This window comes from Equus quagga, chromosome 8, assembly GCF_021613505.1.
Source record: "Equus quagga isolate Etosha38 chromosome 8, UCLA_HA_Equagga_1.0, whole genome shotgun sequence".
In the NCBI taxonomy this organism is placed as follows: Eukaryota; Metazoa; Chordata; class Mammalia; order Perissodactyla; family Equidae; genus Equus; species Equus quagga.
In genome coordinates this window covers 108491050-108518842 of record NC_060274.1, presented here as the reverse complement: position 1 = coordinate 108518842, position 27793 = coordinate 108491050, and the positions used below count along the sequence as shown (strand labels likewise).

The 27793-nt window shown below is 47.6% G+C and overlaps 1 protein-coding gene across 1 annotated transcript; it reads right to left on the bottom strand.

Annotated features, from left to right (window-relative positions):
• Window positions 1–24: 24 nt before the first annotated feature.
• SMO (smoothened, frizzled class receptor) lies at window positions 25–18029 on the bottom strand. Its single transcript, XM_046669924.1, has 12 exons — window positions 17169–18029; window positions 8171–8376; window positions 7218–7427; window positions 6785–6957; window positions 6223–6442; window positions 6002–6125; window positions 4607–4699; window positions 4050–4158; window positions 3037–3222; window positions 2435–2583; window positions 1820–1954; window positions 25–1577 (listed from the first exon to the last, which is right to left on the bottom strand). Exons 1-12 carry the CDS (start codon window positions 17494–17496, stop codon window positions 1144–1146), a joined length of 2367 nt encoding a protein of 788 aa, XP_046525880.1. The 5' UTR covers window positions 17497–18029; the 3' UTR covers window positions 25–1143.
• Between the last annotated feature and the right edge of the window lie 9764 nt (window positions 18030–27793).

Here is a 27793-nt window from a genome sequence, read left to right as displayed (position 1 = left end):
AAAGAACCACACCAAGAGTTTATACAAAAACCTTTATTTACTGTTTATATTTCATCTCCCCATCCCTATCCCCCCATCTGGAACCCAGCCAGCTCCTAAGGCTTCCTGCTGTCTGGTTCTTAAAATTGGGGCCTTGGGGACATGGTTGGGTGTTATGAGAGGTGGGAATCTCCTTGCCCACCAGTTGTGGAAGTTGAAGGAAGCTTTCCTGACTGGCTGAAGCTCCAGCAGCTTCCCAGGGTAGCCCCTCAAGTTAGAGGATCCATCCCCACTGGATGTATATGAGGCAGAATTAACATGTGTCTCTTGGAGGCCCAGAGGCTCCCCCTCACTCACTGCTTCTATACCACACCAGGCTCCGATAGCTGAACCAATCTCTCACCTGGAGATGGAGCCCAGCAGCAAAGGGGTGGGGAATGGGAGGGTGGAGAATGCAGCAGTTCTGAGTCCTAATCAACAAACAGGAAACAGGAGGAGGTTGGCCTGGTTGAACTGAAATGGGAAAGGGGAAGGAGGGTGCAGGAGAACACAGGAAGGGTTACTGGCCTGGGGTGGGGCCAGCTGGACACCTGTGAAGAGAGGTTACAGCCCCTATGGGAGTAGGCACTCCCAGCCCCACAACCACCTGGAAGAGGGAGAAGGGAGCCTTATCTCCACTTAGACAAAAGGCTAATGGCACAATGAACACTCTTGGTCTGAGAATGCCAGGAAAGGGCACCCACTGGCACAGAAATGGGCAGCTGGCTCTCATATGCCAGACATGGGGTTGGCTGCCTCCCTGGCCACCACAGCCCACTCTGGGTGCTGTCAACCCTGCCTCTACCATTACTGCCCCACCACAAGCTCTGCATAGCCCATGACCCCACTGGAGACTGATGCTGCCAGCCAGACTCCAGCTGGTGGGGCAGAAATAAGGACCCTGAGTTCCAGGGCCCATCCCTGGGTGAAGCCTACCCGTGGAGATGTCAGGGCTCTTTCCCACAGTCCTGCTGCTGTGAGCCAGACATACAGAACTCTCCTGGGAGGGTACTGGACCCTCAGGTTCTCTGGAAGACAAGTGCCTGGGGAAGCACACTCAGGGAGGGTGAAGAGCCTCGGACAGTATTTGCTCCTCTTTCTTGTCCCAGATCCTGCTCTCCAGGCTCAGAAGTCTGAGTCTGCATCCATGAGCTCTGCCTCCATCAGGTTGGTGCGAGAGTGAATGGGCCCCAGCCCCTGCCGTCGGCCCTGAGCCCAGGCCGTGGGGGCTGGGGCGCTGGGCAGAAACAGATCCTGCAGGGGGCTGGGCTCTGGGCAGAAGGGGTTGGAGACCAGGGTCCAGGCTCCTTGTCGGCAGGATTCCCCAGCTCCCCAGGCGCCTGTGGCCACCAGGCACTTCTGTCGGGGCAGCTGAGGCAGTCGAGGAACGGCACTGGAGGCAGGGGCAGGGGTAGGGTGGTGAAGCTCAGGGGGTGGCACCAGTGGACACACCTCCTTCTTCCTCTTCCTCCGCTTCTTCTTCCGGCCCAGGCGCTTCTCAAGCTCTGGGGAGATCTCAGCCTCCACCAGCCACAGATTGGCTTTTTCCTCTGGGGGCACTGACAGTGGGAGAGAGAACATGAATGAATCTGGGACCCTGGCTCTGTCTACATCACCCCTTCTCTCCTCGGACCCCTACTCTTTGAGCTCTGGGACCCAGAACTCTAGACCTCCAGTGCCTCAACTCCATACTTCAGATCCTCCAGGGCCCTTCCTTCCTCATTCCCTTCTGGCAACTCCAGTCCCAGGAACCTCCAGCCTCTATGCCCCACACCTTCCTACAGAAGCCTGAACCCCATACCTGGAGTTGCCACAGGGGTGACAGACACATCCTGGGGCAGTATGGCTCCTCTCCGAGCCACCATCTTGGTGACATGCTGGGCCCAAGCAGAGGACACATCGGCTGAGGGCTCATTGAGGTCAAAGGCCAAACCCGCTGTGGGAATGGAAAGAAAGGATAAGGAACTGTGACTGCCTGGTCCCTTGTGGTGACCACTCCTCCCTTATCAGCACCATTCACCTTCCCCCCAGCTGATGGCACTTGACTTAGCATAGAAAGCCCGCCTGGTAATCACAGTGACCTCTACCCGTTCCCAGTCTGAAGAGAGGGGCCCCACTAGAGCCAGAAATCCAGTCCCTGGAACCTGACTTCCTCTAGCCCAGGGAGAACAACTCCGAAGACAGGAGAAGGAGGACAGGGAGATGAACCTTGGGAACCAAAGCAGCAGCAAGCAGACCCAGGGACAGAAACAGAGGGGACTGGAGAAGAACAAGTGTGTGAGCGAGAGGAGGCGGCGCCTTATTCCTCGCAGCCTTCCAAACAGTCCACAGGTCCACACCAGCCTGGGAGGGAATGGGGCCCAGGGGCTAAGTGGGTGTTAAGCGGCTCTGGTGGAGGAAAGGGGCCGAAGCTCACCCACAGGCCCGTCGTGGGAGACAGTGTGCATGCTGAAGGAGAGCTCCTGGCCCGGGTTCTGCAGCAGCTCACGCCGCTTGGAGAAGGCCTTGGCAATCATCTTGCTCTTCTTGATCCGTTTGGGCTCGTCATCGCTCTGACCGGTCAACCTGAGAGCAGAAAGGGTGGGGGAGGGGGAGTGGAGGAGCAGCTGCTTCTCATCAAATCTTGTGAAAGACCAGTGAATCCATTCCGTCCAGGAAGGAGCCTCCAGAGGACCTCAAGTCCCTCAAGGACTCTGAGGAGTAGAGGCCTTCTCTGCAAAGAAGGGGGCCTAGAATGCAGGGCTTCTGTGTGCCCAGTTCTCAAATCACTCCACTCTTAGAAGATGCTGGTGGCTGGCTCACCACTTGGCCAGTCCTCCCAATGACAGGAGGTGTCACCAGGGGGCAGTGGTGAGCCATGGAAAAGGCAGCTTTAGGCGGCTTAGTGCAGGCCCTTAGAAATCACACCTGCTCAAGGCTGTGCTGGGAGATGTGAGACCAGACAAAGACTAAAGTCAGGATGCAGTGGCGGAGAAGAGCAAGGCAGCAGAGTCTGGATAGGCTGGCTGCCGACCCCACCTGCACCAAGTGCGCCTCCAGATGAGCAGCGTGGCCTTCGTCCAGACCCAGGTGCTCATGGCAATGCCGGTTCCAAACATGGCAAACAAGTTGATCTTCTCCACCAGGAGGCTAGGGCGATTCTTGATCTCACAGTCAGGGATGGGCTTCTTGGTGGGCAGCCCGATGGTCACGTTGGCCTGGCACCTATGGTGAGGGGTAGGAGACAGGTGAGGCTTTCTGGGTCTTCTGGGTAGGTACCCAGATAATCCAAAGACTTTTGAAAGAGCTAAGCCCCACAGCACTGATTCGCAACCCTGGGTGCTCATTAGAGTCACCAGGGATCTTTTAATAACTACTGATGTCTAGGCTGCACCCTAGATAATTACGTCAAATCCCTAGGGAAGGGACTCGGGCATTGGTGTGGTTAAAGCTTCCCACACTGGAAGCTGGAGCCTTTAAGAAAGAGTCTGAAGCAGTCAGGATGTGGCCTGGTGTCCATTTTAAGGAGCATTTTAACTGCTATTCCTGCTGTCGTAGGTGCTGCCCTTCTTTCAGCAGCTGAGGTGCCTTACTGTCTCAGATACATCCTCATCGTGACACAAAAAAGCACAGGCAAGGCCAACAAGCACCAACAGGTTGTTAACCTGTTGTAGGGGGGCAAATACTCCTGTGCGGGGATTTATAAGAAGCTCTGTAAAAGAGCGCAGGAGAAGCAGGGAGCAACTTGTGTGGCCAACACAGTTGGTCAGAAAAGCCAAAAGACGCGTTGGCTTCTTATCAGTTACAAACGCACCAGCCAGACAGCCACCAGGGTGAGAGGGAAGGGCGGAGGTGAGCAGGGACTTGAGGGCTGTTTGCCATATCTGCAAATTATAGAGCAACTGATGTCTTAGGCGCCCAGAGCAAGACCGGCAGGTTCACCTGCTGTGTGAGGCAGGGACTTGGCAGACCTCTGCTGGAGAGCAGAGGAGGGCCGTCTCTGCAGTCCTGGCTCCCGCTCCCGCCACCGCCATCCCCAGCCCCCCACTCACAACACGTAGTCCCGGAAGCTGCGTTCCCACTCAGCCTGGTTGAAGAAATCGTAGAAGTGGCAGCTGAAGGTGATGAGCACAAAGCCAAAGGCCAGGAAGCCAAAAATGCCTGTGGAGTGACAGGAATGGGACAGGGCATTACCCAGTGTGGTAGCAGTAGTAGGGAGGGAGGTGTTTGCCCCACTTGGGCTGGAAAGACAGCTGAGTCTGGGGTGAATTCGTGCTGGGCTCAGTTCAAGAACTGTATTCTCCAAAATTAGGAAAGGTTTGGAAGGCATTTGAGGCAAGTGTGGAAGGGCCCCAGTGGGAGGGAAGTGGGCATGAGGAAGCATTCTTGGCATGAATTTGAATTCTTCCATCTGAGAATGCCCCCTTCTTTTGAGCTGCTATTACCATGACTATCACCACCACCACCACACACACACACACGCAGCCTTGTCTTGTCCCCATGGCTGGTAACTTGTCTCATGACTTACTGCATCCTCTAAGACCCTTTCCAGGAGGGTGCAGTGTTGGACTGGCCAGTACCTCAGGCCAAAGGCCCCACGGCCACTCACCGAGCCGCAGCATGGTCTCGTTGATCTTGCTGGCAGCCTTCTCACTCAGCAGCCCAGGGTGGTTGCTCTTGATGGAGAAGAGAGTCATGACTCCTGAACAGAAGAGAGACTCAGACATAAGTGGGGGCAGGCCACTCTCCTGGGAGGGATGGGTGTGTGGCAGGGGAGGGTCCCACGGCCCTAGAGTCTCAGGTCTGAGACATGAACTATCGGTGCTGATTTAAAACTTGGGGAACTGGAGACCCTGGAGAAATGGAGTGCAGTTGGTGGCAGATGTGCTGTGGACTGGAAGACCAGGGCAGGGTGCCGACAGACAGTAGAGAAGAGAAGCACCTTGGTCTTGGCCTGGCTGCCCCTAAGTAAGGCAGCCAGGTCAAAGTTGTGCTGGCAAAGCTGGGAAAGGCAAAAAAACAGATTTGAGAACAGCGCTGCCCAACAGAAATACTGTGAGCCACATCCATTATCTCAAGTTTTCTAGTAGCCACATTAAAAAAGCAAAAGCACACAAGTGAAACTAATTTCAATATATTTTATAAGCAGCATATCATTATTTATTATCATTTCAACATGTGATCCATATAACAAATTATTAATGAGATAGTTCCCTTTTTTTGTGCTAAGCCTGGAAGGCAGTGTGTGTTTTACACTTACGACACATCTTAATCTGGACTAGTTTCAACACATGTGGCTGGTGGCTACCGTTCAGGACAGCACAGATACAAAACATAAATCAGAGGCCCAGACACTGCCTCTGGGGCAAAGAGGAAAAAGAGGTGGGCTGAACAGAAGGCTGACAGTGCCGGGGGAGGAAACTGACACCTACAAAGAAATCTCAACAAGAATGAGCTAAGAAGAGAGAGAGACTTATTGTGGAGGTGGCATATTGAGACAGGGAAATTAGGAAACAGAATCTGTGCGTGTTGTGAAAACTGCGTGCGTGTGTTGTGGGCAGGAAGGAGATGAGAACCCAAGCTCCAAAAGACTGAGAGCATATATAAATTCAGGGTGCATACACACGACTGAAGGCCCTCAGCTGGTCCATCTGGACGGGGTAGATTACTCAGGGTGTTCACCAGAACAGTGCATCTGGCCAAGGGCTGAGCAGAGGCTGGAACTCAGCCCAAGCTCCACTCAACAAGCCAGGAGCCCTGGCACGAGACTCTGGAGAAAGGGGTGCATTTTCCTGGCCAGCACAAAGGAGCTATCCCACACCAAGTGCCCATGGTGCTGTGTCTGCCTAGAAGGGCACCTTCCACTTTGCACGAAGGCCTGTGTGAGCCAGCTGAGGTCCCACTGCAAAGGCAGCAGAGCTGGCAGCCCCTAGCCCCTACTTACACAGAGCAGGTGCTCAGCACATTTTGTTGCCCGACCGGTCCTAGCCTGGTCCTCACTCACCTCGGATGAGGAAGTAACCTCCCACAATGAGCACCAGGCCAATTGGTGCCAGCACGAAGCCAGCACGGTATCGGTAGTTCTTATAGCCCACAAAACAGATGCCACTCACAGAGTCCCCATCCACCTGCAGCAGGAAGGGGTGGGAGGGACAGAGTTGGTCACTGGTCCCCTCACCTAAGCCCACTCCACTCAGGTCCTCAGCCCCCTACCAATAACTATACCTGGGCCACGGCGAGGATTGCCACAGTGAGGACAAAGGGGAGTGACCACGTGAGGAGGTGGAAGTAGGAGGTCTTGCCCGAGAGAGGTTGGTAGGTGGTGCCCAGGGCTTTGAAGGAGGTGTGCCAGGCATAGGTGAGGACCACAAACCAGACGACGCCAGCCATCAGGGCGTAGTACACAATGACAAAGATGATGACGCAGGACAGGGTCTCATTGGAGCTGCGCAGACAGGTGAGGTGTCACTTGGGGAGGTCATTCTGTGCTCCCTCAATCAGGTCTCTCCACCCTGTCCCCAGACCCTTGGCTTCTAGGGTCTGGAGGTTCCCTAGGAGAAAGGGCTTGGAGACAGGACTCAGGTCAGCTTTGAAGAGGATATAGAAGACGCCCCTTTGAACAGATGCAAACAATCAAGGTCCTAACCCTGGAGACCTTGGGTGTAACAAGGCAGAGCTGAATCCTACACTGAAGGCTCAGTTTCAAGCTCAGCCTGTCCCTTTTGTGTAAACACACATTTCAGCCTTCCTCCCCTCACCCTCACCTCTGGGTCCCCAAGACACCTACGTGGGCTCCCCAAGCCTCATGGTGCCATCTGCACGGCAGACGATCTCCCGGCGGGCACCATCCATGAACTGGGCCAGCCAGCCAATGCTGCCCACAAAGAAACACGCATTGACGTAGAAGAGAATAACAGCAGGGTAGCGATTTGAATTCCGCCAGTCGGCTACAAATGTGGCCTAGAAGAGAGATGTGGGGCCCATTCTATGAGATTAGGGTTATTCTGCTGCTGCAGACGCCCCATCTGAACCCCAGACCCCTCTTATCACAACCCTTCCTGGGGACCCCCACCAAGTCTTCCTCTCCCCATCTCCGTCTCTGCTCCCAGAGCCCAGGCTTTCTCACTGACAGTCCGAGTCCCTTCCTACTCTATGGGCTGAGTGTCCTGGGTCCCCCCTCTCCCCTGACCCCTCCACCCACGGGCCTGCCCTCAGCTGACCAAGGTGAAGAGTGTGCAGAGGCCCGTGACGGCCCCGAAGGCCGCGATGTAGCTGTGCATGTCCTGGTGCTCAGCCTCAGTGAAGAGCGGGTTCTGGCACTGGATCCCGCAGCCCTCCACGTCCTCGTACCAGCTCTTGGGGTTGTCGGTCCGAACCAAGGGAGCCTCACACTGGCCCGAACTGTTGAACTTGATGTTCTGCACCTCATTCTGGCATGGGGGGAGGGAAGAAGACAGTGCAAAAGGGAGCAGGCTGGTCAGGGCGACCTGTGGTTTAATAAGGGGCGCAGGGATAGCAGGGCAGAGTGGCTGAGAGCACAGGAGCTGCAGACGACCTTCCAGGATTTGAATCCCAGCCTGGCCACTCAGCGGCTATGCAGCCTGGGGCAAATGATTTGACCTCTCTGTTACCTCAGTTTCCCCATCTGTGAGATAGCAGTACCTACTTCATGGTGTGGTTTAAGGGTTAAATGAATAACTGGATGTAAAATGCTTGTAATAGTATTTGGCAGGTAGTAAATAATAATAATTAGCATTATTACTATCATTATTACCATTATTATTATTACCATTTATGAGCTCCCCTTCCCAGAACTAGATCACATCCCCGTCTTAATGTCTCTAGCTATTTGACTCCCTAAACACACGATAAACTTCCCGGGGATGGGTTCCTGTCATCCATGACTCCCGTAACTTCCAACATCCAACAAAGAGGGTGCTAAACAATATTTGTTGAACATGAGTTATCTTTTCTAAATAAACAGATACTCCTTGAGAGACTGGCCCAGAGATTGAGCTTCAGTTTGAGTTTGTGGCCTGCTGACCCCATGGCTGCAGACTCGGGGTCTCGCAGAAGAGAAGGCTCTGGACTTCCCTGCCTCCTGCTGGGCCCTGATCTATGTCTGGTCCTGCCCAGCGCAGAGAGCCCGGACCTTGCCCCACAGAGCACTCACCGGGCAGCCCTCAGGGAAGTGGTCTGGGGTGCAACGCAGGAAGTCGGGCCAGCCTCGCTCCCTCTCCACGATGGCACAGGGGCCACGGGTGGCCTGGCAGAGGGTGCGGCTGGGCAGTTCCACCCGGTCGTTCTCACACTTGGGCATGTACACGGCACACAGCAGGGGCTGGATCACCGCCCAGCAGCGGGGGGCATTCCGGAGGCCTGGGGGAATGGCGACAGTGTCGACACATTGCAGTGAAGACTCCTCCTCACTCTGACCTGCAGACACAGCTGCGCCCCCTGTTCCCCAGGCCTAAGGCATCTCTCTTTGCCACACACAGGTCATTACTGCTCAGAGCTGTCAGGCACAGTGTTTCTCAACAGGGCATTTGGACAGGACAAGTCTCCATGCTGTAGGACTGTCCCGTGTATTGCAGGACATTGAGCATCCTTGGACCCTGTCCACTAAATGCCAATAGAACCCCTAAATCATTGTGACAACCAAGAAATGTCCCCTACCCACTACTAAGGGGTGGTGACTGGAAGAGGGCCTAAAGAGGAACTTCAGGGATGCTGGTAATGTTTTTCTTCATCTGGTAATAGTTACACGGATGTATTCACCTTGTGAAAATCAAGCTTACAATCTGTGCACTTTTCTGTATGTATTTATAATTCAACTCAAGTTTTTAAAAAAGAGCCCCCATTTCCAAATGCCCTGCTAGGGAGTGTTAGTGCCTCTGGCTGAGAACTCCAGGTCAATTTACCTTTTACCTTTTCAGGGGCAAGGAGTGCAGTGGGACCCACCCCTCACAGGACCCATGCACTAGAACCAAAGGATGTTTCCCCTTGCTCAGACCCCGCGACCCCTGTTTCTCTTACCAAGCTGAGGTGAGATAGAGAACAGGTGGGAGCTTAAGGAGAGGTAGTCAGGGGAACCAGGTACTCCAAAGCCAGAGGAGGAAACAGGAAATCAGATGGAGAGAAACAGAGGAGGCTCTGTCCAGTGCAGAGGGAGGAAAGGTGTTGTCAGCAAGACAGAAACAGGCAGAGGTGTCCCGGCACCCTGTCCCAGCCCAGGCCTCTCCCCTGCCGCCCCTGCGCCCCTTCTGAATCATCCCCGCTTCAGGAACACCCATTTCTCAAACAAGAAGAACAGGAGAAGCTTCTGAGGACATGAGAGCAAACAGGGTGACTCTACACTGCCAGGCTGGAGGTAGTGGGGGCAGGTAATCACTCTTTGTAGGGGCAGGCAATAAATAGGGGGGTAAGGAGCACGGACACTGCAATTAGCCTGCCTGGGTCCAGATCTGGGCTCTACCAGTTCCTGGTTGTGTGATCTTGGGCAAATTACTTCATCTCTATCTCTAGCCTAGGTTTCCTCATCTGTGAAATGGGGATAACAGATCTACCTCATGGAAGGGTTGTGAAGAGTAAGATAGCGCATTAAATGTGCTTAGCACAGAACCTGTCCTAGGAAGCACTCAGGAAATATTAGCTGTTATTGTTACTTATCTGAGGCCCCTGACCACTCATAGCTGTCACTGCGACAGAGCCTACTGCAGGGGTACAGAGCAAGTTCCTGTCACTTAAGCAGCAATATCCTGAAGCACTGGCTCCCAGACCTGACTCAACTCAGAATCACCTGGGGAACCCTTAGCAGTCTACATAGAGGACCCACTCCCAGGGAGGCTGACTAGGGGGGTGTGGGTGGAGAACACAGCAGGGGTTAGAGTAGGAGGGTTTGCCTACGCAGAGGCAGCACCGGGAGTACTTAGGGGCTGTGATAGGATTGTTGTCTTTTTTTTTTTTTGAGGAAGATTAGCCCTGAGCTAACATCTGCCGCCAATCCTCCACTTTTTGCTGAGGAAGACTGGCCCCGAGCTAACATCCGTGCCCATCTTCCTCTACTTTATATGTGGGATGCCCACAACAGCATGGCTCAATAAGCAGTGCCATGTCCGCAACCGGGATCTGAACCGGCGAACCCCAGGTTGCCAAAACTGAATGTGCAAACTTAACTGCTGCGCCACTGGGCAGCCCACGGTTGTTGTCTATCTTGAGTGTAGTGGCTGGTTACACTACCCCATGCATCTGTCTAAACTCACAGAACTGTACAACAAAGAAACAGTGAATTTTATTGGATGTTTATTAAACAGTATATTTAAAATGGGAGGGAAGCTCCCTAGAGGGAAATGTAATCTAGAGGAGCAGCAGGCAGTTAATTAATAAAAATATTGTACTATTTTCTGGATTTTGCGAATTTTTTTGTGTTAATTATCAGCTTTTAAAACTATGCAATTTGTTGTTTTTCTTTTTTTTAATCATTTTAAGTATTGTTTCATACTTTAAAAATAAACTCTCCACGGAAAAGATATATTCTTAAATAAATCTTCAATGACAATTGAGGAACCATCTAGGGAAAAAATAAGTTGGATTCTTACCCCATTTTTCTTACATAAAAACAAATTCCAGACAAATCAAAAATAACTACAGTATTTTTAAACATTAAAGTACAGGTGAAAAGATGGGAAATGGTTTTTTAAACCTTGGAGCGGAGAAGACCTTTTGACGTATGATACAAAACCCAAAAGCTATGAGATAAAAGATTTAAAGAAAAGACCTCAGAAAAATAAATTCAGCAGGGTAAAAAACAAAATCATAAGAAAAGAAACACACTGAGAAAATATGTTTCCGATATATATCACAAGTAAAAAGCTAATTTCCTTATATGCATAAAGCTCTTCCACATCAAGAAGGAATTCATAATCCTATAGAAAAATGGGCAAAAGACAAACAGAACAGATCATAGAAAATACAAACGGCCTTTAAACACATAAAGAGATGTTCAATCTCACTCTTAATAAAATAAATGTGAAAAAAAAACTAAACTGAGATATAATTTTTTACCCTTTAGAGTGATAAAGATCAAAACATTTGAAAATGCTATATTGTGAGAGTGTGGGGGAAAGTGGCACTTTTATATATTGTTGGTAGGGAGAAAAGTTAGGAAGCACTTGTGGAGGCTATCTGGCATTATCTATCAAAATTTTATACTACCAATTCCACTTCACATGTTCACAAAGATAATATAAGATTATTCATTGCAGCATTGTTTGTAATAGCAAAAGAGTAGAAACAGCCTGAATGCATATCCATCAATAGGAGACCAGCTAAATAAAATATCATACATCAATATAAAAGGACACTATTCAAGGTTGAACGATTTGCACTGAAATGGAACTATCTCCAATACATCTTTCTTTTTTTTTGAGGAAGATTAGCCCTGAGCTAACATCTGTGCCAGTCTTCCTCTATTTTATAGGTGGGTTGCCACCACAACATGGCTGACAAGCGGTATAGGTCCACACCTGGGATCCAAACCTGCAAACCCAGGCTGCCGAAGTGGAGCAGGCCAAGCTTAACCACTACACCACAGGGCTGACCCCCTGGCAAAAATTTTAAAGGCTGACAATACCAAGTGTCAGGAATCATATGGAACAACAGTGACTCTTCTACAGCGCTAATGGGAATATAAATCGGCACAATCACTTTGAATAACTGTTTGGTATTATCTAGTAAAGCTGAAGGTATGCATGCTGAACGTAGCCCCATGATCTGGCAATTCCACTCCTCTAAGTACGTGCCTAGAGAAATTTGACCCAGATGCACCAGGATATACATAAAAGAATTCTCACAGCAGTGTTATTCACAGTGGCCAACAACTGGAGACAACTTAAATGTTTAACAACAACAAAATGGATAAATAAATTGTGATATATTCATACAATGGAATACTATTCAGCAATGAAAAAAGTGAACTGCAATAACATGGATGAATCTTACAAAATGATGTAGAGCAAAAGAGGCAAGACAGGGGCTGGCCCGGTGGCACAGCGGTTAAGTTCACACGTTCTGCTTCAGCGGCCTGGGGTTTGCTGGTTCGGATCCTGGGTGCGGACATGGCACTGCTTGGGAAGCCATGCTGTGGCAGGTGTCCCACATATAAAGTAGAGGAAGATGGGCACGGACGTTAGCTCAGGGCCAGTCTTCCTCAGCAAAAAGAGGAGGATTGGCGGCAGATGTTAGCTCAGGGCTAATCTTCCTCAAAAAAAAAAAAAAAAGGCAAGACATAAAAGAATACACAGCACAATTCGATTTGTATAAAGTTCAAAGACATGCAAAACTGAAATACACTGTTTAGGGATTCCAAAACTAGACGATAAAACTATAGAGGAAAAGAGAAATGATTATCAAAAACATCAGAGTAGTAGTTACTTCTAGAAGAGGAGGGGGGGATGTGATTGGAACAGACAAAGGGGAGCTTCTGGGGTTAAAAATCTGAAGCAGAAATGAAAACTTGGACCTGTGGGTGTTTTTCTGTATTTTTATACTTTCCCCAAATATATATATTTTTAACTGATTCTGATCATCAGCCAGGTTTGAAAACAGCTCCAAGGAAATTCTTCCTGATCTGCCCCTACAAACAAGCCTCTGTCACCTACAACATCCTTCCTCTCATCTCTCAACTTGATGCCTGAGAAGCAAACGAGAAATTCCTCCCAGCTCCTCCGGCTCTTCTACGGGCTGCCCCCGGCTGGGTGACAGGGCCACATGCCCCTGTGCATACACAGAGTACAGCAGTGGTCAAAGAGGCTACGTGCTGGCTCTCAGGGACCTATTTCCTTCGCCAGCCGCAGGCCTTCTTGCCCCATTTACCAACCAGATTTGGCCGAAGGTGGACCACGGCCTGGACACTATGTTTGTCTGGTCAGCTTGGAATGCCAGAGAGGAGAGATTTCAAGCTATAATGGGGAAAGATGCTGAGTGCCTGAAGAAGCCCAAGTCCAGAGCGTTGAAAGATACAGGAGAGACCTGAGTTCTATAAAAACCTAGAAATTGGCCCAAGCTGAGCTATAAACTTCCTTACTCAATGGTATCCTTCCAAAGCCTCAGCAATCTGGGCAAAGGAAGCACATAGTTGCCACCTCTCTTAAGCAACGCCTATTTCAAGATCCACTAGGAATCTCCACATAGATGTCGAATGAGCACCACTCATTCACTGGCCAAAACTGACCCATGCTGTCTTCCTAAATCTACTCCTCCTCTAACATTCTGTACCCTAGTGAAAGGGAACGGTACCACCTTCCATCCAAACTGAAACCTAGGTCTTCCTGCTGGCTCCTGCCCTCCATCCAACTCAACAGCACATCCTATTGGTTCTAGCTCTGAAACTCTGGGATCTGTCCACTTCCTCCAGCCTGCTACCCCATCCTGACCGCCATTACGTCTCACCTGGACCACCTCACCCATCCCCGAAACAAGCAACCAGGCTCTAGTCTTTCCCTCCTCCCATGGCTTCTTCACCCAGCAACCAAAGAGATCTTTCTAAAATGCAAATATGAATACAGCTGTCCCTTACTTAAAAGCCTTCAATGGCTCCTTATTATCTTCTGGATAACATGCAAACTTATTAATATGGGGAATGAATCCCGGTTTTCTTTTTTTTTTAAGATTTTTTAATTTTTCCTTTTTCTCCCCAAAGCCCCCCAGTACATAGTTGTATATATTTTAGGTGTGGGTCCTTCCAGTTGTGGTACGTGGGATGCCGCCTCAGCATAGCCTGATGAGTGGTGCCATGTCCGCGCCCAGGATTCGAACCGGTGAAACCCTGGGCCACTGAAGTAAAGTGCGCGAACTTAACCACTCGGCCACCGGGCCAGCCCCTCCCTTTATTTTCTAATTCTGTAGGTCTTATCTCTTATAATTCTATTCCTCACACACTTTGATCCAGCTCTGTTGAAATTCTTATACCTCTTTAAAAAAAAGTACCAAGCCTTCTCACCTCTACACCTTTGTGCATGCTATTTCCTCTTCCTATCCCTTCCCACCCAACCCTTCCTTGGCCCAGGTACTTCCAACTTATTTCTCAGGTCATGGATTAAACGTCAGTTCCTCTGGGGGTCTTCCTCGGTTCACTAAAGTCCTTTGTGTTCCTTCAGCACACTACCATCTCACTATACCCTTCACAAGTATTGCTAAAGCCTGTTTAATTGTCTGTCTTATCACTGATGGCAGGGGTCATGTCTATATTCTTCATTTTTTTTTTATCCCCAAAGCCTCAGTACATAGTTGTATATTCTAGTTGCAGGTCATTCTAGTTCTTCTATGTGGGATGCCACCCCAGCATGGCTTGATGAGCAGTGCATAGGTCCATGCCCAGGATCCAAACCAGCGAACCCCTGGCCACTAAAGCAGAGCGTGTGAACCTAACCACTTGGCCACGAACCAGCCCCTGTATTCTTCATCTTTATATGCCCCAGAACCTGATCCAGGATGACACGTAGCAAGCACCCAATACCTAACTGAATGAGTGAGTGGATGGCTGTGTACTCAGAACTCTGGAGCTTTAAAGAAAAGTGAAGAGCAAGTCTGTACCTTCAAAAGTTTACGGATGAAGACAACCTAGATCACCTTCACCCTTTACCCACAAACACATCTCCAAGAGAGGCCGGCCCCTGGAGTAGTGGTTAAAGTTCGCCTGCTCCACTTTGGCAGCCTGAAGTTCGCAGGCTGGATTCCCGAGCGTACCTACACACCACTCATCAAGACATGCTGTGGTGGAGTCCCATATACAAAAAAATAGAGGAAGACTGGCACAGATGTTAGCTTAGGGCTGATTTTTTTCACCAAAAAAAACCAAAAAACAAAAAACATCTCCAAGAGCCAGGTGACACCGACCATGTCTAATGGCAAATCAAGACCATTTAACTCAGGACAGGACAAATCACTAGCCAGAGGCTCCCAGCTGAAGGCCCGTCTGTGAGTCTCACACTTGGCTTCCATTCACTCTTACCCTACCCACCCACTGACCCAGCTCCCACCAACACCTGCTTTCGGCCCTACCTCATAGAACATCTGGGAGAAAGACCCACAGCAGAGAGAGAACAATCTGAACACACACGGGAATGGGATTGAGCTGAGGGATGACGAGCGGTGGCAGAGAAAAGCTCAGGGTGAACTAAGGACCTGGGCTCAGCGCTGGCGCCTCTGCAGGACCCTGCCCCACCAGAGGCACAGCTAGTGAGGTTTGAACTTGCACAGCCAGCAGATGGTTCTAACTCCTAAACTCTCCTGCCAAAACGACTTCTGCATGCTCAGCAGCTGCTCCCAGGAGTACAGGCTGGAAAGAGGTTCGTACCCTTCCTCCTTGATTTGATGGCAACTACAGAAGGGCAGCACCACACAGGCATTTCACTTACGAGGATTCAACCATGGGCCCCCAATAAATAAATAAATAAATAAATAGAGAAAGAGACAGAGAGACAGAGAGACAGAGAGAGAGAGACTATCCTCGCATAGCGTGAGCAACTCTGTGGGGAGAAGTGGGTGAGATTCTAGCGCTGAGAGATTTGGATTTTCCATATAGCTGGCTCCTAAGTGCAAACTGAAGCCTTGCTTCAGGTAGTACTCAAAGAAATCTTATTTATACCTGTCTTTTGTGTTCCTTTTTTTATTCTTTTTGTCCGCTGCTCTTTTGCATTTATGTAACTTTAGAGACTAAAATTATATTTTCTATGTGTACCTCCTTATATTCTGTACATTACTAAATGTTACACATTTATACAAACATATTACCATAAAAAGAGCACACATGCAAAGTCAGATAGACCTTATGTTATGGTAATTTATGGATTTTTCAAAGCTACCGCTGATTACACATGGTTTCTGCCTATGTGCTGACTTTAGAACCTGATACCCACAAAGGATGTAGCTCCACCATGGGTACCATCCTCCAAATTCTTTCCTCTGGCAGCTGCACCAAGCCAGGAACAGTATCGCTGGCTTTGTCCTACATCCGGCAACGGCTCTGAGAACTCTAGTGGCCAAGTTGACGATGACAGACAGCCTACATACACTCCCCCCATCAGATCCTCACCAGCCCCCTGGGCAGAACTGGGATGTGGGGCACTGGAGGCCTGTCAACAGAAGCAGCCAATCTGCTCCTGGCTTTTGATTTCATTTTATTTTTCAAGGACAGTTTTGGAATCAAACTGGCTAGAAGGGATGACAAGGCCAGTTCCCTTCCCCAGCCCCGTCAGGCCTCTAGCCCAAGAGAGTGACAGGTGGAGAGGGAATCCACTCCACACTGCTAAGGAAGGCCCTGTTTGGGTTCAGTCTGCAGTTTTAAGGTCCAGCCATGATGCCACTTTGAGGAGAGAGCTCTGGGACTTCGAACCACCTTGGGAGTATCCACAGGCTCTCAACATCCCACACTTAAGGGTCCTTCCACAGCCCTAAGGCTGAGGATCTAAACTTCCAAAGAACACATAAGTTATCATTGGAATAGTCTCATTTCTTCACAACCTCAGACAAGGATCAGAGTCCCCATTTTTCAGATGAGGAAACTGTGAAATCTCACGTAAAAGCAAGACAAGATCACAGTTCTCTGGACTTCCTGTCTCCCAAAACAAGACTTCTGGAACTTTCTGGTTACCTTTAATTACTCATCACCAGGTTTCTTTTTTTCCATAAATTTCACTCAATTCTTTCCCCCACCCTCTCCTTAATGTCTAAATCTTCTACCCCCATCTTTCCCTTTTTGCTCTCCAACTCGATTTCCCGGTCTCTTCTCCGAGGTATAATCACCTCCTTGAATCCCGGAGGTCTCCGGTTCCAGAGTGGCACTTAGGCGGAGCAGCTCCTCTTCTTAAAAAAATGTCCTTTTCTGTGGCCCGGAGCCCCTTTCTCTCGGGACGCTCATTCCCCCTCATCCTTTGCTCACCCACTCTGCTCAGGTCCTTTGTGACTGGCTTCCTCAATTTCCTCGCCCTTCGCCCCTCATCACCGAGGGTCCCATCTTGCACACAGCCTGCCCCAATGTTTCAGACTCTTTTTCTCTAACTCTCCCGGGTGCAGTTCCCGCCTTCTCCAAAGCTCAGGCCTGAGCCTGTTCTTTCCGAGAGTCCCCACATCCCAGGACTGCAGCCCCCCGGCTCCGGCTCCCGAGCGCTTACCTGACCAGAGCACGAGCTTGCCGTGCGCTTCCTCCTGGGAGTCCGAGTCCCCGGCCAGCAGCGTGGAGGTGGCCGCGTAGGGTAGAGCCGAGCCCAGGCACACGTTGTAGCGCAGCGGCTCGCAGGGGGCGGCCCGGCCGCAGTGGCTCAGCAACGGCGGAGGGCCGGTCACGGCCGCGCTCCTTCTCGCGCTCCCGCCCGCGCTGCGCGGCCCAGGCCCCGTCGCGTTCCCGCTCAAGGCCGCCCCCCGGCCCGGGCCCCCCAGCAGCAACAGCAGCAGCCCCAGGAGCTGGAGCTCCGGCCCCCGTGCGAGGCGGGCAGCGGCCATGGCCAAACCCGCCAACTCAGCAGAAGCCCCGGCGCCCCAGCCCGCTCCCCCGAGCCCCTCGGCCCCGCGCGCAACCCTTGGGGCCGCGGAGGCGGCTCAGGCGACCTGTGCGCCCCGCGAGTCCGGTGCCGGGCCCCCCCGGACGCTCCGCGCGTCCTGGGCCCTCGGCGCCCAACTTCGCAAACTTTGGAACCCGGAGCCCATGTTGCGCGGCAGAGGGCCTGGCCGGGATGCACAACTCCCTACCCCCTCGCCTGGCGATCCAAGTAGTCTTCAGCCCTGGGAGCCTCCTGGGCCCCCAATCTCCAGCCCCATTCTCTCTCCCACCATGAAAACCACCTCCCGGCCCCGGGATGGAGGCCAGGCGCAGGCCAGGGTGCGGGACTGTCTCTGGCTCCGCCCGCGCGCCAGCCCGCGGCCCAGAAGCCACCTTCGCCCCAGCGCGCCGCAGCCCCCCGACTTCTCCCCGCCGACTACCGAGCTCCTTTGTTGCTCTAGCTCGTTCGGCTCTCTGGAATGCACGGGCCTCGCCGAGCCAAGCCCGGCCCCCCCTCCGCCACGGCTGGGGGAGGGACTGGCCGAGGGAGGGAAGAGGAGGGGAGGGGATGCGAGAGAGGAGGAGCGCGAGCTTCAGCGTCCTGGCGCCCGGAGGGCCGCGGTCAGGGGGTTCTGTGACCCCGCTCGCCGTCCGGGGACAAGAGATGGGTGGAAATCGTGGCCCGTAGCTACAATGAAACTCTGTGGGCACCTTGATTGGCCTGAGGATCGTTCGACTCGGTCGTGTGCATGCAGTGGACTCTTCTGGTTTACGGTGGGAGAGAGAGGGGGTGCTGAAGTCAGCGGAAGCATCTACTACATCTCAGCTCGGATCCCAAACCCGCCAGTCTTTTCTGCTTTTGGTTAGATCTTTCAACTTGTCCCAGGGCCCCATGGAGGTGAACCAGGGTTTGGGGTTCCCGCTTCTCCAAATCCTTCCAGCTCGGGACCTGTGAAAGAGATGAACTGAGTCGCTCACGGCAGCTGTCCCTGCTGCTGGTACCTGTGGCAGCAGGTGTCTGGAAACCAAACGTGCCAATATCAAGCCTTTATTGCTACAAATGTGTGAAGTCTGAACTGTGGTTTCCAACCACTGGACCCGGCTTGTCTTTGGTTATGTCCAAAGGAAGCCAGTCCATCTTTGATTGCCTTTGCTGCTCATATGCTGGCCTAGGAAGTTTCTGCTATTCTCCTTCTCTGCTCATTTTGCCTTTCCTCACTCCTTTGCTTGCCATGCTTTCAGTCACCCCACTTGATTTCACTGTGTAGCAGCTTGCGCCTATAGACAGGGGTCCAGTCAGGGGAGCGGACTTGCACTGAGCAACTGTTCAGAGTTGCTGATAAGGCAGCACATTCGGGGGGGGGGGGGGTTACTTTCTTACCCACTATCCTTACTCCTCCAGCCTAGCTGAAATGGACTAGTTCTAGGTTTGGCCATTTAAGAGCAAATTAGCTTCTTGCACTTCAGCTACCTTCCTCAGTTAGTACATGGTGGGGGGGCGGGGCTGGCGTGGAAGGGTGTCTGGGGGGGGGGGGTTAATTCAATTCAGCAGTGTTTCTGAAATCCTAGGATGTCCATAGCACTGTGATAAGCATCACATCCTTGAAGAACTTGGGGACTTGCATTTTACTCTGGAGACAAGGATTGCCCTCAAGAAACAGTAATACATCATGACAAAGCAGAAAAGTCTCCTCCTCCGGGGCAGAGACCTTATCCTATTCTGTGTATGCACAAAGCATCTAGTGCGGTTGGACATGCATATTACTCACTCAGTAAATAAGCTGCCGAAATGACTGGTACAGTGAGTGTGCTATAGGAATTTAGCAGGGAGAGAGCGGTGTGGAGAGAACTGGAGGAGGTGGGGTTGAATCCAGCCATGAAGTGTGAGTAGGAGGAGTCAGAAAAGTAGAGAGGAGCAGAGCTGGCATTACAAGTAGAGGAAACTGTGACTATAGCTCACGGTACGACTGGCTTGGCAATCAAGACATAGAAGGGGATAAACAGGGAAAATGATTGGTAAGACACCTCGAATGACATACAGAGGAATTAAGGTTTAATTCTATTGGTAATAAGGAAACAGTACAAATTTTTGATCAGAGGAGTGATAATGCTAAGAACATTAATCAGGCAAAGTGAGAATGGTATAAAGGGCAAGAGGCAGGAGGCAAGCAATCGTTTTGAGGGAGTTTGCTGGTAATTTATGGAAGAACTGGGAATAGACCATGTCATCAGGGCATAATATTCCCACTGGAAAAATAATTTAAAACATTATGACCTACTGCAGTTATTTTTTTCTGTGATGTAAATGAAATGGCTGTTGTAACATGTCCAAAGTCTGAGCCACAGAGAAAGCTGTCTGATACCACACTGATGTTTTGTTTTGTGAATTTTTTCCACTTATTTTCTATCTGGTTGTTACTGTAGCAGTTTTGAAGCCCTGTGGGATTTTCTTAGTATTCCATGGCTTAATGAGGAACCTACATATGTGCTCAGGCAGCCCCTTACCTCTCTGCCTAAAAATGTTAGTAATTCTTTAAGTGGGAAAGCTCTACCATGCCTTGTGTAGGATTTCTTGGGAGGTATGAGGAAGAATCACATCGCTGTAATATAGCTGTATCTTTACACTGAAGATAGAAGAGGGTGAATTCAGAGGATCCTAAGGTGTTGTCTTCTGGCCAGAATGTTCTTCTCTTGAGGAAGGAGAAGATATTCTAGTGTGTGTGTGTGTGCATGTGCTTCTATTTACCAGGTTTTAGCAATCCTTTCTGGGAATCATGCTGGCCTGGGCAAAGGGCAGCAGGAAGGCAGACTGAGAAAACTCTCGTAGCACTGTACACAGCCACTGGTTCAGGTTCTCATTAGTGGAAGCTGCAACAATAGCCATGGCTCCACGTTTAAAGTGCCTGTGCTGTTTCCCAGAAACAAAAGGAAGTGGAGATTCAGGAATCCTGTCAAACAGCAGGTTTGAGAGAGGAAGGAAAGTGTTAGTGGGGACCGGGGAAGAGAATTTCCTGGTGGTTCCTGAACAGCATTCAGAGTCCTGGAGAAAGCTCATCCATCTCCTCCTGCAGGCATACCAAGACTGCCAGTGTCTGTTTGAGACTCCTCAGAGTGACTTGACACATTCCCGGTCTCCAACCTGGTGGCAGGCTGAGAAGTGCTCCTCTCCTGAGCCTGAGCTTCCCCTCACCCAGTTCCTCAAGAGTCTTAACCCCATCTACACGTCTTAACACAGTCCTTTCATCAGGGCCATGAGAAACTATCCTGTGTTGACAATGCATTACAGTACTTGATTTGCTACAAGTAGCCTCCTGATTTCTGACTCATTCTCATCAAATATTTTGGCATTTTGAGGTCACACATTCAATGTTGACTCTTTGTTATTTGCCTCTGGGCCCTCCACTTAGAAAGAGTGGACATGAAAGTAACTATGGAATATCCATGGGTATACGTGAGACCTTGATTGCCTTCTTATGGTTCAGTTGTCACACCAGGCAGAATTTGGAGCATAACTGTTGTGGTGTTTCAGTTTTTTCTTTTTCCAATGTTTCCTATTTTGCAACTAAGAGCATCAAGTCAGAGAGAAAGGGCAAAATGGGAAAGGGGCTGGATAAGCCGCCTCCTCAGAGAGGTAGCACAATGGACCTGGAGTTAGAGACCTGAGTTGGGCCTTACTAGTCAGGACCTTTGGGCAATTTATTCTAAGCCCCTATTTCTTCCTTTGCAAAAATGAGATATTATCAGCTGTGTTTCCATACACTAGCAGTGAACAATCTGAAAAGGAAATTAAGACGGCAATTCCATTTGTAAAGCATCTAAAAGATTTAAATACTTAGGAATAAATCTAACCAAGAAGGTGAAAGACTTGTACAGTGAAAACTACAAAATGTTGCTTGAAGAAATTAAAGAAGACCTAAACAAATGGAAGGACATTCTGTGTTCATGGATAGGAAGATTTCACATAGTTAAGATGTCAGTACTACCCAAAGTGATCTGCAGATTCACGGCAATCTCTATGAAAATTCCAACCGCCTTTTTCACAGAAACGGGAAAGTTGATCCTCACATACATATAGAATTACAAGGGGCCCTGAATAGCTAAAACAATCTTGAAAAAGGTTAATAAAATTGGAGGACTTACACTTCTCAATTTCAAAACTTACTACTAAGCTGCAATAATTAAATCACTATGGTACTGGCATAAGGACAGACACATAGGCCAATAGAAGAGAATAGAGAACCTAAAAATAAACCCTCACATATATGGCCAATTGATTTTCTACAAGGGTGCCAAGACCATTCAATCTGGAAAGGACAGTCTATTCAACAGTGACGGGAAAACTGGATATTTATATGCAGAAGAGTGAAGCTGCACTCTTACCTTATACAATATAAAAAAATTAACTTAAAATGGATCAAAGACCTAAATTTAAGAGCCAAAACTATAAAACTCTCAGCAGAAAACACTGGAGAAAATCTGCATGACATCAGATTTGGTAACGATTGTGGGGATATGACACCAAAAGCACAGGCAATAAAAGAAAACAGAGATTAATTGGACTTCATCAAAATTAAGAACTTTGTCCATTAAACAATACTATCAATAAAGCAAAAAGACAACCTATAAAATGGGAGAAAATATTTTTACATCATATATCTGATAAGGAATTAATATCCAGAATATATAAAGAACTCCTAAATTTCAACAACAACAACAAAACAACCCAATTTAAAAAGGAGCAAAGATTTGAGCAGACATTTCTCCAAAGAAGACATACAAACGGACAATAAGCACATGAAAAGATGCTCAACATCATTAGTCATTAGGGAAATGCAAATCAAAACCACAATGGGATACCACTTCACAACTGCTAGGATGGGTATATAAAAAAAGACCACAAGGAAATATCTCTCTACTTGCTATATAGGATGCTGCCCAATTCATGAATCACTTAATAAAGCCAAATCTTCAAATTAAAAAAAAAAAGACCACTGAAAATAACAAGTGTTGGTAAGGACATGGAGAAATTGGAACCCTTGTGCATTGCTGGTAGGAATGTAAAATGGTGCAACTGATGTGGAAAAGTTTGATGGTTTCTCAAAAAGCTAAACATAGAACTGCCATATGACCCAGCAATTCCACTCCTAGTATATGTCTAAAAGAACTGACAGCAGGAAGTCAAACAGATACCAGTATTCATAGCAGCACTTATTCAATATAGCCAAGAGGTAGAAATAACCCAAGTGTCCATCAACAGAGGAATGGATAAACAAAATGCAGTACATATACACAATGGAATATTATTCAGCCATAAAAGAATGAATGAAATTTTGATACATGGTACAACATGGATGAACCTTGAAAACATTGTGTTTAGTGAAATAAGCCAGATACAAAAGGAAAAATATTGAATGATTCTACTCATATGAGCTACCTAGAATAGGCAAATTCATGGAGACAGAATATAGAATTTAGTTTACGAGGGGCTGGGAGGAGGGAGGAAAGAGGAGTTATTGTTTAATGGGCACAGAGTTTTTGTTGGAGATGATAAAAAAGTTTTGAGTCTAGATAGTGGTGATGGTTACACAACACTGTAAATATACTTAACACCACTGAATTGTAAACTTACAAATGGTTAAAATGATAACTATTATGTTACGTATACTTTCCTGCAATTAAAAAAAAAGAAAAAAGAATATAGTAAGCATATTATTACTTAGCTATAAGGAATCTAATGAGGATTAATAAGAAGTAACATGAGAAATCTTCATCCTTAAGTGCTTAATAACTGTTAGCTTCACTTCCCTTCTTGCTTCTCCAACATCTTTCCTATGGTGCTATTTCAGTAGCTCCTGGAAGTCCAACTAGTAGGCAAAATTGTAGAAATGTGGCTGCTTTGGGAAAGAATAATCTTACCACATTCCAGTGTGTGCAGTATGTGACTGCACACTGTGAGATCAGGTTTTAGGTCTTTTCTGGGTAGTGACAATTCTGTTTTTATACTAAAGAACATAGTTTTCCTCTTCTTAGTAAATGGCACCATTGTTTACCCAGCTGCACTGGCCAAGAATCTTGGAATCATCCTTGACTCCTCTCTTTCTCTAACATCCCACACCCAATCCATCAGCAAATCCTGTCAGCTACACCTTCAAAATATGTCTAGACTCCAACTATTCCTCATCACCTCCACAGCTGCCAGCCTGGTCTGAGCTACCACCTGGGCCACTCCAAGAGCCTCCTGACAGAGCTCCACGTATCGCCCTGTGACAGCCTATTCTCCAGCCAGGTGCTAGGGTGATCCTTCTAAAATGTAAGTCAGATCATATCGTTCCTGTGCTCAAAACTCTCTGATGGCATCTGATCACACTTAGAGTAAAATTCCAAGATCTCATCATGACTTCACCAAGGCTCTGTCGACCCCTGGCAACTTCCTGGATCTCATTTGCCACTCCTCTTTTTCTAGCTCACTCCATCTCAGACATGCTGTTCTTCTTGCTGGTCCTTACACCAAGCAAGCTCCCGCCTCATGTTCACTCTCATATCCCAGCTCAAGAAGGCATGCCTTATAAATTGGTCCAGAAAATGAAATTCTTAAGCATAAACCTAAAAAAATATGTACAGAATCTGTATGATGAAGGGTATAAAATGCTGATGAAAGAAATAAAAGACAAGCTAAATCCTTGGAGAGACACACTGTGGAAGATTCAACATAGCAAAGATGTCAATTTCCCCTAAATTGATTCCCTAAACCTCTAGTTTTAACACAATTTCTACCAAAATCTCAGCAAGATTCATTGTAGACATGGACAAGCTCATTCTAAAATTGATATGGAAAGTAAAATGCCATAGATTAGCCAAAACAATTTTTGGAAAAGAAGAATAAAGTAGGAGGAATCATTTTCTGATATTAAGACTTACTGCATAGCTACAGTAGTCAAGACAGTGTGCTACCAGTGGAAATCTAGACACACTGATCAGTGAAACAGAATAGAGATCTCACAACTAAGCCCACAAATACACCCAATTAATTTTTGACAAAGTAGCAAAGAAATTCAATGGAGGAGGGATAAGCTTTTCAATAAATGGTGCTCTAGCAATTAGACATCCATAGACAAAAATGTGAAACAGAACCTAAACTTCATATCTTATACAAAAATTAACTCAAAAGGAATCAGGGACTCGGACTTAATGTAAATGTAAAACTTCTAGGAAAGAGCATAGGAGAAAAGTTTCGGGACCTAGGACTCGGCAGAGTTCTTAGACGTGACACAGAAAGAATGACCCAGAAGAGGACAAATGGATAAATTGGACCTCATCAGAATTAAAAACTTTGCTCTGTAGAAGACACTGTTAAGAGAATGAAAAGACAGATTAAAGACTGGGAGAAAGTGTTTGCAAATCACATATTTGACAAAGGTCTACTATCTGGAATATACATATAAAGAACTCTCAAAACTCAGCATTAAAAAAACAAACAATCCAATTAGAAAATTAGGGCAAAAGACACACAGCGACACTTCACCAAAGAGCATATATTGGTAGCAAATACATGAGAAGATATTCAACATCATTAGTCATTAGAGAAATGCAAATGAAACCACAATGAGCTATTACAACACACTGATCAAAATGGCTAAAATGAAAAACAGTGATTAGCACCAAATGTAGGCAAGGCTGTGGAGAAACTGGATCTCTCATCCACTGCTGAGGAATGTAAAATGAGAGACCCTCTGGAAGACAGTTTGTCAGGTTCTGAAAAAACCATACGTACACTTATCCTAGAACCCAGCAATCACACTCCTGGGCACTTAGCCAAGAGAAATGAAGACTTATTTTCACACAGGAACTTGTACACGAATGTTCATAGCAGTTTTATTTGTAATAGCTCAAAAATGGAAACTAACCAAATGTCTTTTAACGGATGAACAGTTAAACAAACGGTGGTACATCCATACCATGGAATACTACTCAGAAATAAATAGGAACGAACTATTGATACATGTAATAACTTGAACGGATCTCAAGGGAATTATGCTGAGTGAAAAAAGCCAATTTCAAAAGGATACCTACTGCATGATTCCATTTATGTAACATTCATGAAATAACATGATTATAGAGTTGGAGAACAGATTAGTGGTTGCCAGGGGTTAGTGATGGTGGGGAGGGATGGGTGTGGCTATAAAGAGGTAACACTAACGTGTCTTGTGATGATGGCACGGTTAAGTATTTTTTTGTAATAGCTTCACTGAATATAATTTATATACACAGTTCAGTACCTTGATTGTAGTGATGATTACGCAAGGCTACACTATGATAAAATTACATAGAACGATGCACACATACTCAAATGAGAGCATGTCTAACTGGTGAAAGCTGAATGAGCTCTATGGGTTGCAATAATAATGTCAATTCCTTGGTTTTGATATTGTACTATAATTGCATAAAATGTTAACATTGGGGGAATTAAGGAAAAGTGCATGGGGCTTCCCCGTACATTTCTTTGCAACCTCCTGTGAGTCTATAATTATTTCAAAATAAATTTTTTTATTGAGGTAACACTGGTTTATAACATTATATAAATTTCAGGTGTACATCCTTGTATTTTAACTTCTCTATAGACCACACTGTGTTCACCACCAAAAGTCCAGTTTCCATCCATCACTGTACACATGTCGCTCTTTACCTCTTTCCCTTTTTCTCCATCCTCCTTCCCCTCTGGTAATCTGCTCTCTGTATCTATGTGTTTGTTTGTTGTAAAATGTGGGGGTTTTTCTTTTGAGGCATTTTTAAACTGCCTTATCCAAGACAGCAACCTCTTCCGTCACTCCTCTCATAACTTACCTTCTTTCTCTTCATAGCCTATATTTCCTCTACCTGACATTATAATATATGTAATGTATAAGATATAACATATTTTGTATAAATTTGTCTCCTCCAGGAGACTTAGGAAGGCAGGAACTTGTGTTCTCCACTGTATGCCCAGTGCTAGAATGGCACCTGGTACATTATCTTTGTTGAGTGAATGTCAAGTTTACCTGCCTTCCTGTATGTGTACATTTCATTTGTTGTGTCTATACATAAATTGGCCTTTACAGTCTCCTGCCAGAAGCAACACTTTTATCAAGGTAACCACCTCAGACTCTCCATTCAGAGGAATTTCAATTGCCCTTTTCCAGAAATAACATTTTAATACATGCAATTCTCTAGTGGGAACCGGGCATTTGATCTTATTCTGTTCATTCCTTCCCAGCTCCAATCAGGCCTTTTGGGAATACATCCTCATTTAGCGTCTTTCTGGGATAGTCGAACCTTCAGCTACGAGAAGGCAGCTAAATAAAGTTCCTTGAATCTGACAGAATTGACCCTGTGTTCCTCAAAAAGATTTTCAGGAGGTCAAGGCTTCAGACAGAGTTGTTCAAATAAAATGAAGCAATTTCATAAGAAAAAGAAACAGTACAAAGAAAGATCATTAAACTCTCAGCCATCTATCTTATTACAAATGGTCATGATCTATTTATTCTACTGTGCATCTGTGGTAGGCAAAATAACAGGTCCTAAGCATGTCCACATCCCAATCCCGAGAACCTGTGAATATACCTCATATGGCAAAACAGACTTTGCAGATGGATATGATTAAGGTTAAGGACCTTGAGAGTCACCTGGATTATGGAGGTGGGCTCGATCTAATCACAGGACTCCTTCAAAGCAGCAAACCTTTCGTGGCTGCAGAGAACCAGAGGGATGGTGGTGTGAGAAGGATCTGATCTGCTCTTGCTGGCTTTGAAGATGGAAGAAGGGAATTTCAAGAAGCTGGACAAGACAAGCAAAGAGATTTTTCCTTGGAACCTCCAGAAGGGAATGCAGGCCTGTCAACACCTTGATTTTAGCCCAGTGAGACCCATATCAGACTTCTGATTTACAGAACTGTACGATAATAAATTTGTGTTGTTTTAAGCACGAAGTTTGTGGCAAGCTGTTACAGCAGCAATGGAAAACTAATACAGTATCTTATTCTGAGTATAGCTTTTCTTTTAGCTCTGCTTGTAAGCAACAGAAACGAAGTTGAGATTCCTTAAGCAAACAAAGCAAATTTTTCCGTAAGCATACAGAGTGTCTCAGGGAATCCAACACAGGACAGCCCAGGAGCTGCAGAAAGGTTGTAGGACCATAGTGAAAGCTGTCACCAAGAGTATCCTTCCTCCTTCCTTTGCCCTTTTGTCTCTGCCACCCTATCCCCACCCCCCAATCTGTTTCATTCCT

Excerpts from the sequence above, each read along its gene's own strand:
- SMO (XM_046669924.1), bottom strand. The coding sequence starts at position 17,496 with ATGGCCGCTGCCCGCCTCGCACGGGGGCCGGAGCTCCAGCTCCTGGGG. Across the intron at positions 6,126-6,222 it reads CAATCCTCGCCGTGGCCCAG|GTGGATGGGGACTCTGTGAG; the intron begins GTATAGTTATTG and ends TTCCTGCTGCAG. Across the intron at positions 1,578-1,819 it reads CACCCCTGTGGCAACTCCAG|TGCCCCCAGAGGAAAAAGCC; the intron begins GTATGGGGTTCA and ends TCCCACTGTCAG.